Below are 15,437 nucleotides of genomic sequence, written 5' to 3'. Positions count from 1 at the left end.
GGATGAGAAGGTATTGGTAGCATTGAAGATTGCATTGAGAAGTCCTTAGCAGACCTCTTAAGCCTCTCCCCCCCAGCCCCCACTTCCCTTCTCTTTGTTGTTGCTGTGATGGCCAGGGTAGCCCACACTTTCGGTTGTGGTGCTGATACACGTAACTTCCGCTGTTTGCTGGAGATAAAACACTTGGCTGTGGCGCTGGGGGTGCCAGCAATGCCGCCTGGGCTGCACTTGGCATGTGGATCCAACCCTCAGCCTCGTGCCTGCAAGGCTGGCACTCGACCACCGAGCTATCCCTGGTAGCCCCCGGGAAACAATTGACCGATGAGATCATTATCAGCTAAAGTAGAGGCAGGACCTCCCCGCGGGGTGTGTAAGCAGTGTATCCTATGCATGGATTGGAAAACGACTGTAGTGTGGGTGGGGGAATGCCAAGAATCCTTTATTGTTTATTCCATTGTTCGGCTACTCTTTAAATTCTTTCCACATGGACAAATTACCTTCTGTGGAACACCAAATTTTATTTGGCTCTCCACACTCTTGGGATCATGTCTCAGCTTTTGAAAAGAACATCAATATTAAATCCAGGGACAAGGATTTTCTAAAAATTGCAACATGCAATGTATTGCTTCTGGGGGCTCTATTCCAGCCCCAGTGAATAGTTAATGCCTTGAACTACCCCGATCACCACCGGTTGCCAGGCCACCAAATAACGAAGCCAATCCAGGATTTGTCCATATAAAATATGTGTGTGCTCCCAGCTAAATCTCAGTTAAGGAGGTTACTTGATATGAGCCAAGTAGCAGAAATATTCATAAATATCATTTGCAAATATAACCAATGTAATGAGTGTGTACTTCCTTTCTTTTGGTTTTTGGACCACACCTGGTGGTGCTCAGGGCTTAATCCTGGCTCTGCACTTGGGAATAACTTCTGGCAGTGCTCAGGGGACCATATGTGTTCACAAGGATCAAACCTAGATCAGTACATTCTAGCAAGAATCTAACCCCCTGTACTAGCTCTCTGGCTTTTGGGGGTATTTTTGGTCAATAAATACTCACTTAAAAGCTCTTTAAAAGACATTTGAAACATTTGGTTATCCTTATTCTTTCTACCATATCTAAGTCTGCAAACATAAGTCAAAAGTTTATAATATAGTCCCCAAAGAGAAAGAAAAGCACAAGGGTCACAGTGATAGTACAGCAGGTGGGGCATTTGCCTTACTTATGGCCTACGAAGTTTGAATCCCTGGCATCCCTTAGGGTCCCCTGGGTAATGCCAGGAATGCTCAGGAGAAACCCCTGAGCATTGCCAGATCTGGTCCCCCAAAAAGAAGAAAGGAAAAACAACAGCAAGGGCCACATATGAACAAAAGAATGAAAAAGAAGAGGGGAATGAGTGTATTGGAAAACCCAGGCTCCAATACCTAAAGGCAGGCCAGAGCAATAGTACAGCGAGTAGGGCGTTTGTTTTGCACGAGGCTGACCTGGGTTCGATTCCCAGCATCCCATATGGTCCCCCCAAGCACCGCCAGGAGTAATTCCTGAGTGCAGAGCCAGGAGTAACTTCTGAGCATTGCTGGATGTGACCCAAAAAGCAAAAAAATAAAAAAAAAAACCATAATAACAATAATAGCCTCCACCGTGGCTCTGCTTGGAAGCCTGTCCTTAGCTTGCAGCCCCAGAGGTGAGCTCGGTGCTCCCCATGACCATTGTGAAAAGCTATGCCTTTTGATTTGCTGAGGAACAGGGAGAGCACGAACAAGGGATGTGCTCCCCACAGCACAGGCAGCTCCTTGATCTGCTTAGAAGACCCTCCCTTCCAAAACTGTGGAGACCCTTGGTCGGTGGAAATCAATCTCCTCATTGTGCTTTTTTATTTATTTATTTATTTATTGCTTTTTGGGTCACACCCAGCGATGCACTCTGGTTCATGCACTCAGGAATTACTCCTGGCGGTGTTCGGGGGACCATATGGGATGCTGGGAATCAAACCTAGGTCCGCTGCATGTAAGGCAAATGCCCTACCTGCTGTGCTATTGCTCCAGCCCCTCATTGTGCTTCTTTAGCGGAGATGTTTCCATCCCACTGACTCCTGGAAAGAGACAGCAGGGCTGGGGGCAGGAGGGTGAAGTCTTAGTAATCATCTCAAGATGGGGCAACTACGTTTGAGACATGATTGATATTTTGGCTTACCTACTAAAGATTCCTTAGCATCTCTAAAAATCCAGGTTGATGGGGCTGGAGCCATATTACAGCGGGTAGGGCACTTGCCTTGCACGTGGCCAACCAGGGTTCAATCCCTGTCATCCCATTTCATCCCTGAGCCCAGCAGGAGTGGTCCCTGAGCACCACAGGGTGTGACCCAAAAGCAAACCTCCCCCCAAATCCAAGTTGCTGCTATAAGCTGACCAAGTGAGATTAGCCTAAGAGAAGATGAGACATGACATGGAATTTTTAAAAAGTCAAAATTGAGTGGGGGGGGGGGGAATCTACCTATTTTTTGGTACAAACAATATCTGGAACATACTTAAATTACTACTCCACATTTGGGGCTTTAAAACATTCTATTCCAAATTATTCATCCACTCAAACACCACGAATCTTATCTATGTATTATCTAACTATTATCATCATTGTCTCATGCATTTCCCATCTTTCACAATTTTCAAGAGCATTCCCTTGAATGTTCTTAAAGTGGAATATATAGAACATAAAAATTGGAATGTTTCTATTTTGGCATCCAATTTCTTAACCAGAATTGTAGTACATAGGCACAGGGTGAAAAAAAAACCCAGTAAATTGTTTTAAAATAGGTGGCTAGGTAAAATGTTTTCTGCTTTGACAAAAGATCATATAAATGAGGTTGGAAAATGTCTCACCAAAAGTCATAAGATAAAATACTACCACTTTAAGAAAAAAGGATACGGGTTACTGATCATCCTCTTCAAATCAACCTTCTCTTTGCAGTAAGGACAAGTCTGCTTTTTACCCACAATACACCATCCTCGGATGCAGAATTCATGAAAGCTGAAGCATCTTGTTAGGGAAGTTTCTAGAACTTAAAGGGCAACATCTGCATCATGATGATTGAAGGAAATGACTGCAAGTGCAGGAGATTGAAGTGGAGGGTGGGAACGGAACCCCCAGGACAGTGAGCTTGTACACAGAGAAACTTAACTAAGGAATTTATTAAGCAACTTGGTCTTACATTTTTCTCCTGGTCTCACTCGACTCTCATATGAATTAAACCATACTAAGGAATTTATTAAGCAACTTGGTCTTACATTTTTCTCCTGGTCTCACTCGACTCTCATATGAATTAAACCAGACTGGGCTAGAGAGATGACATAGAAGTTAAGGCATTTGCTGTGCAGGTGGACTATCCTGTTCAATAGCTAGAATTAAATATGATTCTGTGGCAGTTACCTGGAGTAGCCATTGAGCAAAGCCTGGAGTAGCCTCTGAGCACCACTGTGTATGGGTCTCCCCCACCCCTACCCCGCTGCCTCAAAGGAATTAAATAGATCAAGGATGTGAAAGTGTTTTTCTACATAAGTCAATCATTTTTCTCACCTAGCTCCTGGTGCATCACTCCTGGTTGCATCAGACCACATGCCAACTCTACTTCTTGTACATTGCTTATCAACTTCCTAATCAGATTTGTGCTTAAATAAGCTTAAGTTATTTGTGATCATAAACATACAAGTGTATCTATTAGCTTCCTAAGTTTTTTTTTTCTCTTTAAAAAAAATTGCTAAGGAGATCAGTAACAATGAATGGTCCTCATTCCCCTGACCCTGAAGGAGCCCCCAATATGTCATCGGGCTACACTTGTACATGACAGGGACGAATGGAGACGGTTACTGGGCCCGCTAGAGCGAATTGAAGAACAACGGGGTGATAGTGATACTAAGGAGAAGAATTTTGTGGTTGTTGTATTAGTTTTTGGTTTTGGAGCCACAGCCAGTGGTGCTCAGGGTTAATCCTGGCTCTGCACTCAGGAATCACTCCTGGAGGTGCTTGGGGGGGAGGGGTCATATGGGGTTGAGCTGCCAATCCCTGGTACCCCAAAGGGAAGCACCCTACCTGCTGTACTATCTTTCTGGCCCCTTGGATTTTTTGGGGGGGGGTACACCTAGCAGTGCTCAACCTTACCCCTGGCTCTGGGCTCAGATATCACTCCTGCCAGTGATTAGGGGACAGCATGGGGTGTTGAGGATTGAACCAGGTTAGCCACATGCAATGCAAGCACCTTGCATGTAGTATTCTTTCTCTGGCCTAGAGAAGCAGCTTTTAAAAAATATTTTAATTATTTTGTTTTGGGCCACACCTGGTAGTACTTGGGGGTCACTCCTGGCACTGATCAGGAGACTATCTGGTCCTGAGGACATCAGATCAAACGTGGGTTCCCTGTATGCCAAGCATACTCTGAATGTGCTTAACCTGTCGAGTTACCTCTCTCACCCAAACCAGTTATTTTAGATAGAACATAGGGCTAATAAACTGCTGAAAATCTAGGCATTTAAAAATCATTCCCCAGTCAAAAAAGTTGATTCTTTGTCCCCAAGGTTGCCATAAACCCTGTGTTTATTAAAAGCACCAGTTCCCTGCTCTTCTTAGCACACATCACACAGAGACATGCTTTTCTGCTCAGCTCTGTGTCACTCCTGGGCCATAAGCTACTTCACTGGGATATCTCACTCATTTATCATGGTTTCTGCACCCTATGTGGTCTCTAAGTGCCTTTTCATTGGACAAATATTTGAGGGAACAACTCAAAACTGATTACTTTGCAAATAAATTTCCCCAGAAGCACAACTTTGTAGATCTAGAGGGAAATTATTAACTCTAATGAGTTCTAGCTTATCACTTTATTTACTTCTATGCTCATGATTGCAAATGATTTTTGGGATAAGATCTCAATGTTTGTACACCGGTGAACAGCAGGCATGTGCAGCTCCCCTCTCCAACGGTGCGGTATCATGAAGGTGCGGAAAAGATCAGGCACCCCCATACGATTCCTCATTATCAGATCTCTGTGCAACTAGGAGTCTCCACTCATTGGAGACTAAAATATATTATATAAGAATTATAATTTTTTACAATAATTATATATAAATATTATAAAAATATCACGGTCATGGTCCTCCCGTTCTTCATCGATTTTCTCAAGCGGGCCCAGTAACATCTCCATCGTGAGATTTGTTACTGTGTTTGGCATATCGAATACATCACGGGTAGCTTGCCAGGCTCTGCCATTATAAAAATATAATAAAAATAATAATTTTATATTCTTGGAATGGGAGTTCTTTTGTGATAAGCTTGAGTTAACAAGACATACCCAATTCTAAGAGAGATTCTTCCTTATCATCCTTCCTTATCTTCCTTCATTCAAAAGGATTGGCTGAGAGTCCTATCTTCTAGGTTGGTCTAGACTTCAGGGTCAATAACATTACATTTCTTTAATTTTCCCTGTCATCTTCAAAATGTCAAAGTTGAAAAGCTGCCACCCAGGTAGGGTTGCAGAGCCATATTCAGATCAACCCTCCCCTGGTTAATATGACTTATACTTACCCATGACTCGTACTAAAAGGAGCCATTCATAATACTCCCTCAAAGCAAATTGAAAGGCGACTACATTTTGGATTACATAGACACTCACGTCTAGCAACTCCAAAGGGCTTAGAGAGAAAATATTTCCACTTATAAATGGCAGAACGGGCTCTGTTCCAACCTTTGAGAAGTAAATCATATCAAAAACTAGGGCCAGACATGGAAAATTTCCACTAAGAATGATAGATCTGGGGAATGGTATTATAAAACCACTGTAGAATTCCACGTGGGATATCTTTGGGTTTCTTTCTTTAAAGTATTAAGGTTTAAATGCTGAAGTAAATGCTCTTATTACATTTCAGACACATTTGGTCCAATCTTTCACCATCCAGATTGCATAAAGGGCCGCTATCCAGGTTAAACAGAATTGAGTCATCGCCCCTGCATATCAAGGGTATTACTAATGGAGTTGGCTGGCGAAAGGCAGGTAGATGGCTTAACCCCTTGACAAGTCCACATCTTTGAACCAATTGGACATACAGCAATATTATAAAATTGATATTTTATTGTATAGGTGTATGGTGACTTTTTTGGACTTAGAATACAGATGATTGGCCAACTCAAGCACAACTTGGGTGCCTGAGTTTTGTGTTAACAGGGAGCACAGCTTGCTTCTCTCATGACTCTTGATCCCAGCAACTTTGCACTGATGGAGGAGTACGTTAATACGTTGGAGCATTGATGCTGGCTCTGCAATTTGTGTTAAGCCACATTTAAGTGTGAGCCACTGGTGGTGCACACCAGTGTCAATATATTTTAAAGGTTTCTGGGTTTGATGGGGGATTTCTGGTTTCCAGGTCTGTGCTTGCCTGGTCCCTTACACCTAAACCCCACACTAAGTAGATGGTCATTTGGGGTCAGAACCCACAGGTGGGAAGCTGGTTTATGAAGTATCTGTCTAGTTCAAGTTTTGATCTCCACTTTTGTAGTTTTAATCTCTATTTTTGTCATCGAAGGGGTCCTGCTATCTAAGGGGCCTCCTCTTCTTTGCAAACCCAAATCAGAAAGTTGATTCTCCTCACTTCCATACTGATATGAGGGAATTCCTAGAATTACTTATAGGTCAAGCATGTTTTGTTCTCCTTAGTCCCAGGAAAGTCAAACACAGGGTGCCATCTGAGAGCCCAGATCCTCCCTGAATTGGAAACATCACTATTTTTTTTTGTAGGAGTACTGCTATTTATTCAGCCACTGATTAGCTGATTGAATTGGAAACATCACCATTTTCACCCTTGAATCTTTTCTTTTCATGCTTCTTACTGTCTGCTCACTAATGACCAGCTTCCTCTAGGCAGCCCCCTGCCTACAACCTCCCTGTTCAAGTGGTAGTGGTATAAAAGTTTTGTGTGTATGTGTGTGTGTGTGTGAGAGAGAGAGAGAGAGAGAGAGAGAGTAGATCATATGCATATATACATGGATGCTCAGGAACTACTAGCTGCTCAGTGCTTGAGTGCTGACTGTGGTCAGAGGACCGCACAGTGGTGGGAATCAAATTCAGGGATCCTAAAATGTAAAATGCATGCTCCATCCTGGAAAGGGACAGTGAGCTCACCAACCATCCAAAAAAAGCCTTGGCAGCCAAAAACCTCCAGAAACCAATCGCTGTCATCCTCATGGTTGATTTCCACAGACTTGGAACAAGCCTCATGCATGACAATGAATCTGCTGAAACAATCAGACATGCAGGTTTTGTGATTGAAATCTCCAGGCCTTCATGGAGTTGGAGATGAGCAACCTCCTTCCATCTCCCTGTTCTTCCAGAAACCTATCAGCCACACCCATGAACTGCCTCTGGTGCCATATAAACTCATTAAAGGCCATGATCCAGAAACTCACAAATAAATCTCAGGGAGAGAAACAAGCTGCAGAGATGCCTCTGGACCCCAAATCACCATCCACTTAAAAATTTAACTCCAGCTGTATCACCCTATTTAAAATTTTAGAATTCCTGGAGCATGTGGCCACATTCACAGCCATATGACTTCTCATAACTCTACGCCACTGTTGAAGGCAACCAATCTTGATAATATACATATATATATGATATAATATATATACCTCGCAAGTCTCAACCATAACAATATGTTAGTAATCTCTTATACAAGGGCTTAATGGCTTCAGAGTAAGATATAACAATCTTCACACACTTTCCTCTAAGGAAAACTTTTGGGATCATTTTTAGCAGATTAGTCACAACAAGCAAAACAAAATAAACTCTTTAGGACCTGGCTTTTGGGGCAGGCTTGGGTGGTGGTGGGAAAATTTGAAATAATAGTGATGGGAATGTGTAATGGTGGTGGGATTGTTGTTGGAATATTGAATGTAATAAATTATTGTGAACACTGTCTGTAGCACTGTCATCCCATTGTTCATCGATTTGCTTGAGCGGGCACCAGTATGTCTCCAAATGTCTCCATTGTGAGACTTGTTGTTACTGTTTTTGGCATATCAAGTATGCCACGGGGAGCTTGCCAGGCTCTGCTGTGTGGGCAGGATACTCTTGGTAGCTTGCCGGGGTCTCCAAGAGGGATGGAGGAATCAAACCTGGGTCGTCCGCGTGCAAGGCAAACACCCTACTTGTTGTGCTATCACTCCAGCCCATTGTGAACAACTTTGGCTGGAGCAATAGCACAGCAGCAGGGAGTTTGCCTTGCATGTGACCGACCTGGCCGACCCAAGTTTGATTTCTCTGCCCCTCTCAGAGAGCCCAGCAAGCTACTGAGAGTATCTTACCCGCATGGCAAAGCCTGGCAAGCTACCTGTGGCGTATTCGATATGCCAAACACAGTAACAATAAGTCGCACAATGGAGACACTACTAGACCCACTCGAGCTCATCAAAATGATGAACAGGAGGGCAGTGCTACAGTGCACACAAATAGTGAAATTATAAAAATAAAATAAAATTTAAATAAAAAAATGCATGCTCCAGCATGCAACTGATTTTGGTTCAATTGCTGGCACACCATATGGTCCCCTGTGCACTGCCAGGAGTGATTTCTGAGTGCAGGGCCAGGAGTAAGCCCTGAGCACTGCCAGATGTGGCACCAAACAACAACAAAACAAAATCAGAAATATCCCCCACGTGCTGTGCTCCAGCTCTTAGAACTATCTCCCCACTCCAAGATTCCTATTTTGGGGGTGACGGTGGAAGTTTGGGCCACATCTAGTTGTGCACAGGACTTAATCCTTGCTCTGTGCTCATGAATCACTCCTAACAAGTGCCTGGGGGCCATATGTAGAGTTTGTGTTTGAGGTCAGCTGTGTGCAAGGTAAGTGGTTTAACCCCTATAATAATTCTCCAGCCCTCAATTCCTTTTAAAGGGAGGAGCTGGGACACATCAGTCTGTGCTCAGGGATCACTCCTGGAGATGCTCAGGGTACCAAAGTCATCTCGTGCAAGACAAATGCTTAAATCCCTGTACTATCTCTCCAACCCTCAATTTCCCACTCCTCTCCACCCCACTCCCCATATTAAGGGACTCTTTGGAGGAGAAGGAAGCTCAATTTAATTAGAAGTTCCTATTGAGAAAGGATGATAAGGAAGTCTCAGAGAAAGATAGCAAGAGGAACGGCCTGGGGTGTGGAGATGGAGCGAAATCAGCAGAGACAGAGAGAAGAGGGGGCAGAAAGGAATCAGGTTCTGAGCCAGTCTTCCCCTGATTTGCCATTTCCTGAGTCCAACATGGATTATTTAAAGATTGCTCCTCCCCAGTGACTTGATAAAGCCCCAGTGGTTTCTGGTGCAAAGGATACACGTGGTTGCAGGAGAGCTGGTAGGTATTCTCAATGAGCCCCTCTTCCTCCAGCTCCACGATGATCTCCTGCCCGCAGACGGCACAGATATTGTCTGACAGGCTCCTGGTGGGAATCCCACTGACACTGTAGAACTGTTGGGAGAGGCACAGGATACAGAGGGAAAAGAGAGTCATGTCATTCCAGGAAGTGGGACTTACAGCGGGCTTTGGGGCAGGTGGCTGGGTTAGATAGAACTTGAAACTCCTTCCCTCTAAGGAATGATGCAACAGGGGCGCTCAGGAGGCCAGACCCGCATTGGCTCCAAGGCACATCCCAAATCATAACTTGCAGTTCACTCTCTGCTGTGTGGGATCCTACTGGGAAGCGTTTTTATGCAGGGCTGTAGTTCATTCACACAGGAAACTTTCTTTTCTTCTTTCTTCTTCCTTCCTCCTCCTCCTTCTTCCTCTTCTTCCTTACCTTCCTCTTCTTTTCCTTCCTCTTCTTCCTTTCCTTCCTCTTCTTCCTCTTCTTTTCCTCCCCCCTCCTCCTCTCCCTCCTCCTTCTCCTCCTCTTCCTCTTTTTCACTTTTTTATTTTACTTTTGTGTCACACCTGATGGTGCTCAGGGATTACTCCTGGCTCTGTGCTCAGGAATCATTCTTGGTGGTGTTCAGGGAACCAGATGGGATATGCTGGGCATTGAACCTGGGAAGGCGGTGTGCAAGGAAAATGTACTATTCCCTGTTTTACCACTCTAGCCCCACAAAAGCTTTCTGAGCTACTAGTCTGGCCCTTCCTTTTATTCTCCAGGAGACTCTGATCTAAAGAAAACCCAGGCATCAATGTATTTTATAAAATTTATTTGTTATTTTATTTATTTTGGGGTTTGGGAGCCACATCAGGCTGTGCTCAGGGGTCATTCCTAGAGGTCCTTGGGGGACCATATGCAGAGCAGGGAATCAAGTTAGGCTCAGACACATGCAAGGCAAGTGCCTTAATCCCTGCCCTATCTCTCCAACCCTTATTAATGTGACACCAGCTACTGCTCAAGAGTGATTCCTGGCTCTGTGCTCGAGATTGCTCCTTCAGTACCAAAGGACCATGCAGTGCTGGGACATGAACCTGAGCGTCCCACATGTGAAGCATGAGCTCAGTGCATTGGGTGACCTGCCTACCCCCTACACAAAACCAAAAAAATCTCTACTCATTTCAGAGTTAGTCAGGTCTACATACACCTGCCTTCCCCGCCTCCCAACCCCTCCAGCATGGTGAAATCACATCTGTGTAATACAATTAGTCTTTCACCACAGTCTACAGTCTCTCCTAAAATTCCCTGATGCGCTAAAAAAAAAAAATGGGAATGGGGTCTGGTTTACACGCTGCAGTGCTCAGGGCTTACTCCTGGCTCTATGCTCAGGAATCATTCCTAGTGGACTCAGGGGATCATATGGGGTGTCAGGGATCCAACTCAGGTCAACTGCATGCAAGGTAAGTGCCCTACTCACTGTATATCATTCTGGTCCCTCAATTTTTTTTTACATTAACATACATGAAGTTTCATCCTTTCTGCTATACAGCCCTATTGGTTTTGACAGATTCTTAGTGTCTTTTATCTGCCATCCTACAGAACCATTTCACCACCCTAAACCGAGCCCTGTGCTAACCTCTCCCTACACCTCTGGCAAACAGGAAGCTGCCTGGCATCTCCATAGTTGCGTCTTTTCCAGAATATCATATGAACGGAGCCACGCAGTACTCAGCCTTCTCACACTAGCTTCTTTCACTTGGTAATATGTATGTGGGATCCATCCATGTGTTCGCATGCCGGGTTCATAAACCATTCTTTTTTCTTAGGGAGTTTGCAAAGTAAAGCAGAGGTGCTGGCTCCACGCCCAGAGTCTGGCTCCGAGAGTGTGGGCTGGGCCCAGGAGCGCGACACAGAGAGCTCTTCCTCTCCTCCTTCGAGAGCGTGACCTCAAACGCACACATATGCTCCTCTTCGTTCCTGTGTCCCAGGGAGCTCTGCCCATGGCTTGAGGCAGTGGATTTATGTCTGTGGTTGTTGGAATAGAAATGACAGGATGACAAGAAGATGAAGGATGGGAGGTAAAGAAGTCTCCAGAAAGTTGATGCTTTGAGACTTGGTTCTTTGGGCAGATGCAATCTCTACCATGGGCTTCCGTGGAGAAGAGAACACATTAAGAAGTGTGGGACATGTTGTGGGGCGTAGCTGGGGGGTAGTTAGGGGTGAGGATTGAGAAACTGAACAGTAGGCAGTCCCTTCCCAGCAACAGTTCCCCTCCCCTCTGGTAAATGTGTGCTCAGTGAAACAATGCCAGTGGACAGTTGAATGAACAGGGCCCCAGTCAAAAAGAATCAGCATCCTATCCTACCTTGCTTTCACTCTGCAGGCATTAACTTTGTGCAAGAATTTTCTGGAAATCCCCCTACAGTGTTTGCTTCTTGCCCCTTGCAGAATATAAGGTTGACCCCGCTTGCAATAAATGAGCTGTCTCTCCGAAGCGTTCCTGGAGTTGTGTGTCTTTCTTGCGCCTCTGTGTACTCACCCCACCTCTGAGGCTGCTTGTGTGAGGAGAGCTGCCATTATTGGCCCCTCAGTCAGCCCGGTGGCCCTGCGTGTGGAGAGCGACAAGGAAACATTTGATATCTTCTTAGTCGTTGGAGGTTTATACCAACAACTGATCTTTTTTTGATCCAATCCCTGGAGCTGAAGTGTTGACTGCAGCATCACACATCAATTCTGCTTGCTGTAGACAGAGACTCAGCAGAGATAAATGGCGTTTGTTATTACTGAAGTTCGTAGAATCCCTTAAGTGCTGGCAATCAAAATATGCTGTTATGAAAACTTCTAAATAATGAGCATATATATTAGCTTTAAGCTTTAAGATGCCTTCATTCCCAACCATTTTGTGGAAGTAGAAAATGCATTTTTCTTACTTTGTCTTTGCTTTGTTTGCAGTACCAGGGATGGTACCCAGGTCCTAACTCAGCCAAGGCATCTCCTAGCCTGGGCTCCACTGCTCTCCATGGCCCTAGGAGACCAGGAGTGGGGTCCTGGGTGGTGGGGAGGACTCCGGATAGGGCTGGTAGGCTTGGGGCTAGGGAGCAGGGAGGGAGGCTGGTGTGTGTGGCTGATGTAAACGTGGAAGCATCAAAATCTGAGGCCCGGCAGATGCAGATGTAGTTGGGATTTCAGGTTCCTGGAGGCTGACTTCGACATCCGGTCTGCCCCTCTAACTGTGTCTTGCCTTGAGTCCCTTAGATTGTGATTTCCAATGGCAGATGCAGGTTTTCTTTGGTCCAGGCCTTAGATCCCAGCATACGTGAGATCTGCGGTTCTAACTCTGCAAAGACAGTGGTGTGTGTGTGTGTGTGTGTGTGTGTGTGTGTGTGTGTGTGTATGTGACCTCCCAAGTGGTGCTCAGTGGGCCTGGGCCTGTCCACTGATCTTCCAGCGGTTCTATGTGAGGCGCAGAGGACACTGCACTGTGAGGGCCCCTTGGTGCCAGCCATGACCTGGGCCAGCCGGGAGGGTGCTTAGGGCCTCCAGGGCTGCACCTGGCGATGCTGGGAGACTGTGGGATGCTGGGGATTTGGGCAGTTTTATATGCCTAACCCCTGTATTATCAGTCTTGCCCCGTGACAAAGGCATTTCTTGATATAAGGAGAATTCAGGGAACAACTGGTCTGGAAAAATCAAAAACACTTCCTCTTGCCCACACGGGAACACTCCTTCCTGTGTTCGGTGGTCCCTGGGATCCCCCAACAGAGCACTTACTCCTATGGTGGAAGCCATGTAATCCGAGCAGATCTCGGCAAAGTCTCTCCCCATGACTCCGTAGTACAGGCCATAGAACAACGACACAATGCCGAAGTCCATGGAATCTCGAGCCCGGATTCTGCTGGGACAAGAGAGTCAGGAAATCAGAACTCCCGAAGTAAAGGGAGAACATGAAAGACATGTCCTGCCCCAGTCCCTAACAGACCTTATGGGGTATCCCCCCCATTTGCTTGGCTTTTATATGAATATGAAAGGACGAAAAATTCTCTAAATTCCCATTTGGCCACAGTGCTCAGTGGACAAAGTCTTTATGATATTATTATTTAGGGTTTGGGGTCACGGCTGTGTTTAGGACTTGGTCTTAGCTCCATGCTCAAGGATCACTCTTGCCTGTCCTCGGGGATCATTTGTGGTACCAGGGACTAAGCCCAGAGGGCGTGACCCTCCAGACTACCTCCCCAGCCCCCAAAAGTCAATCTTGAGGGTCTTGAAACACTTTTTAGGACTCAAAAGTAGCTTCACTTAGACCAAGTTCTCAAGCGTCAGTGCACAGAGAAACGCACAAAAAGCTCGAAACTGGTGGAGGGCTGGGTATTTGATCATTGTATAATTGAAACCCAAGCACAAAAATTTGTAAGTCTACAACTGTACCTCATGATGTCTCACTAATAATAAAAATTATTTTTTAATAAAAAAATAAATCTCCCTGAAGTGTTTCCAAACAATGTTTTAGAAGCTCTTGAACCTGGGGTTTGGGGGAAAGCAGGGTGGGGCTCTCCATGGGGGATCAAGAGCCTCTTGGGTGGAGAGAAAGAGGAATTTCAGCTGGAAATAAAGGCAAAAGTCACCTGGAGGTGGTGAGCAAATCCCTGAAGTGGACACTTCATATGACATACCCTACCCATACTCCAAGAGTACCACATCACATTTGATGGGATTCAAAATGGGAGGCAACCAATTTTTAGGGGGAAATTTTTTTACAGATTATATATATATATATATATATATATACATATATATTATAAAAGCAAACAAGGTTCAAACTTTAACATGTTAGTGATCTCTTATAGTAGGGCTTAATGGCCCCTGGGTGAAAATACAACAATCTTCACACTCTGTCCTCTAATGATACTTTTTTGTAGCATTTTCAGCATTTTTTTCATAACAAACCATACAAAATATACTATTTTTGTTCCCCTTTGGAGCAGGGATTGGGGTTTGGGATGGAAACATCCGAAATATGGTGGTAGGAAGGTGTCATGGTGGTGGGGTTGGTGTTTGAGTATTAAATGTAATCAAATATTGTGAACTTCTTTATAAAATAAAAATATTAAAAAAAAATTAAAGGAAGTGGAATCTGCTGGGTGTCAGTGGAATCTGCTGGATGTGGGCTGGGGTCTGCCAGGGTGTGTATTTCTGGGTGATGAGCTCCAGGAACATTCTGTCCTTGTACTGGGGTCAAGAATCCTTTACTCCATGGCTTGGAGACCAGCCGCACATGCTAGGGGTAAAGGCAGCTCAGATAGAGAAGGGAGCACCAAATAAAGGGTGTTGGGAGGATCCTCCCAGGATGGGAGAAGCATGCTGAAAGTAGACTATAGACCAAACATGATTGCCACTCAATGCCTCTTTTGCAAACCACAGCACCCAAAAGGAGAGAGAGAACAAAAGGGAATGTCCTGCCACAGAGGCAGGGCAGGATGGGGGATGGGGGATGGGAGAGAAACTGGGATTAGTGGTGGTGGAGAATGAGCACTGGTGGAGGGATGGGTACTCGATCATTGTACATTGTATAACTGAAACCCAAGCACAAAAATTTGTAAGTCTACAACTGTACCTCATGGTGTTTCACTAATAAACATTTTTTTAAAAAAGTACATAATAGGAAAGTATTAGAAATAAAAAAAAAAGAAGAAGAAGAATCCTTGCTCTCCAGCTCAGGCTTATAGGCAGCCCTCAAGGAATCAATCTCAATGGACAAATATTTGAAATAGGTTGATCCACCCTGCTTTACATTTGACAAATATGGACACCTAGATAAAAAGGATTTGTTTAGAATGGCCATTGGCACAAACTAAAAGCAGGGACCAAGCTCCTCGGCCACCAGGCAGATGCTGCCCTGCCCTCCTCCCAAGGTTAGATTTTATCAAACACTCTAGGACTCTTTTTTTGCTTTTTTTTTGGGGGGGGGGTCACACCTGGCGATGCACAGGGATTACTCCTGGCTCTGCACTCAGGAATTACTCCTGGTGATGCTCAGGGGACCATATGAAATGCTGGAAAT

At 44.9% G+C, this 15,437-nt stretch overlaps 1 protein-coding gene across 4 annotated transcripts in view; it reads right to left on the bottom strand.

The window, feature by feature from the left end:
* Positions 1–382: 382 nt before the first annotated feature.
* Positions 383–15,437, bottom strand: part of RNF175 (ring finger protein 175) — a 40,805-nt gene continuing 25,750 nt past the window's right edge. For 2 of the 4 annotated variants that reach the window (XM_056119155.1, XM_056119158.1), the window contains 4 exons: positions 13,151–13,271; positions 9,368–9,501; positions 2,925–3,026; positions 383–758 (listed from right to left, as the gene is read on the bottom strand). In XM_056119155.1, the coding sequence (XP_055975130.1) occupies positions 638–758; positions 2,925–3,026; positions 9,368–9,501; positions 13,151–13,271 (478 nt within the window). In that variant the 3' untranslated portion in view covers positions 383–637. Of the gene's footprint in view, positions 759–2,924; positions 3,027–9,367; positions 9,502–13,150; positions 13,275–15,437 lie in introns of all 4 variants that reach the window. The other 2 variants (XM_056119157.1, XM_056119156.1) reach the window with 2 other exon arrangements.

Source organism: Sorex fumeus, unplaced genomic scaffold (genome assembly GCF_029834395.1).
Source record: "Sorex fumeus unplaced genomic scaffold, SorFum_2.1 ptg000039l, whole genome shotgun sequence".
Lineage (NCBI taxonomy): Eukaryota > Metazoa > Chordata > Mammalia > Eulipotyphla > Soricidae > Sorex > Sorex fumeus.
Note: the sequence above shows the minus strand (reverse complement) of the source record. Positions and strands in the feature narration are given on the sequence as shown.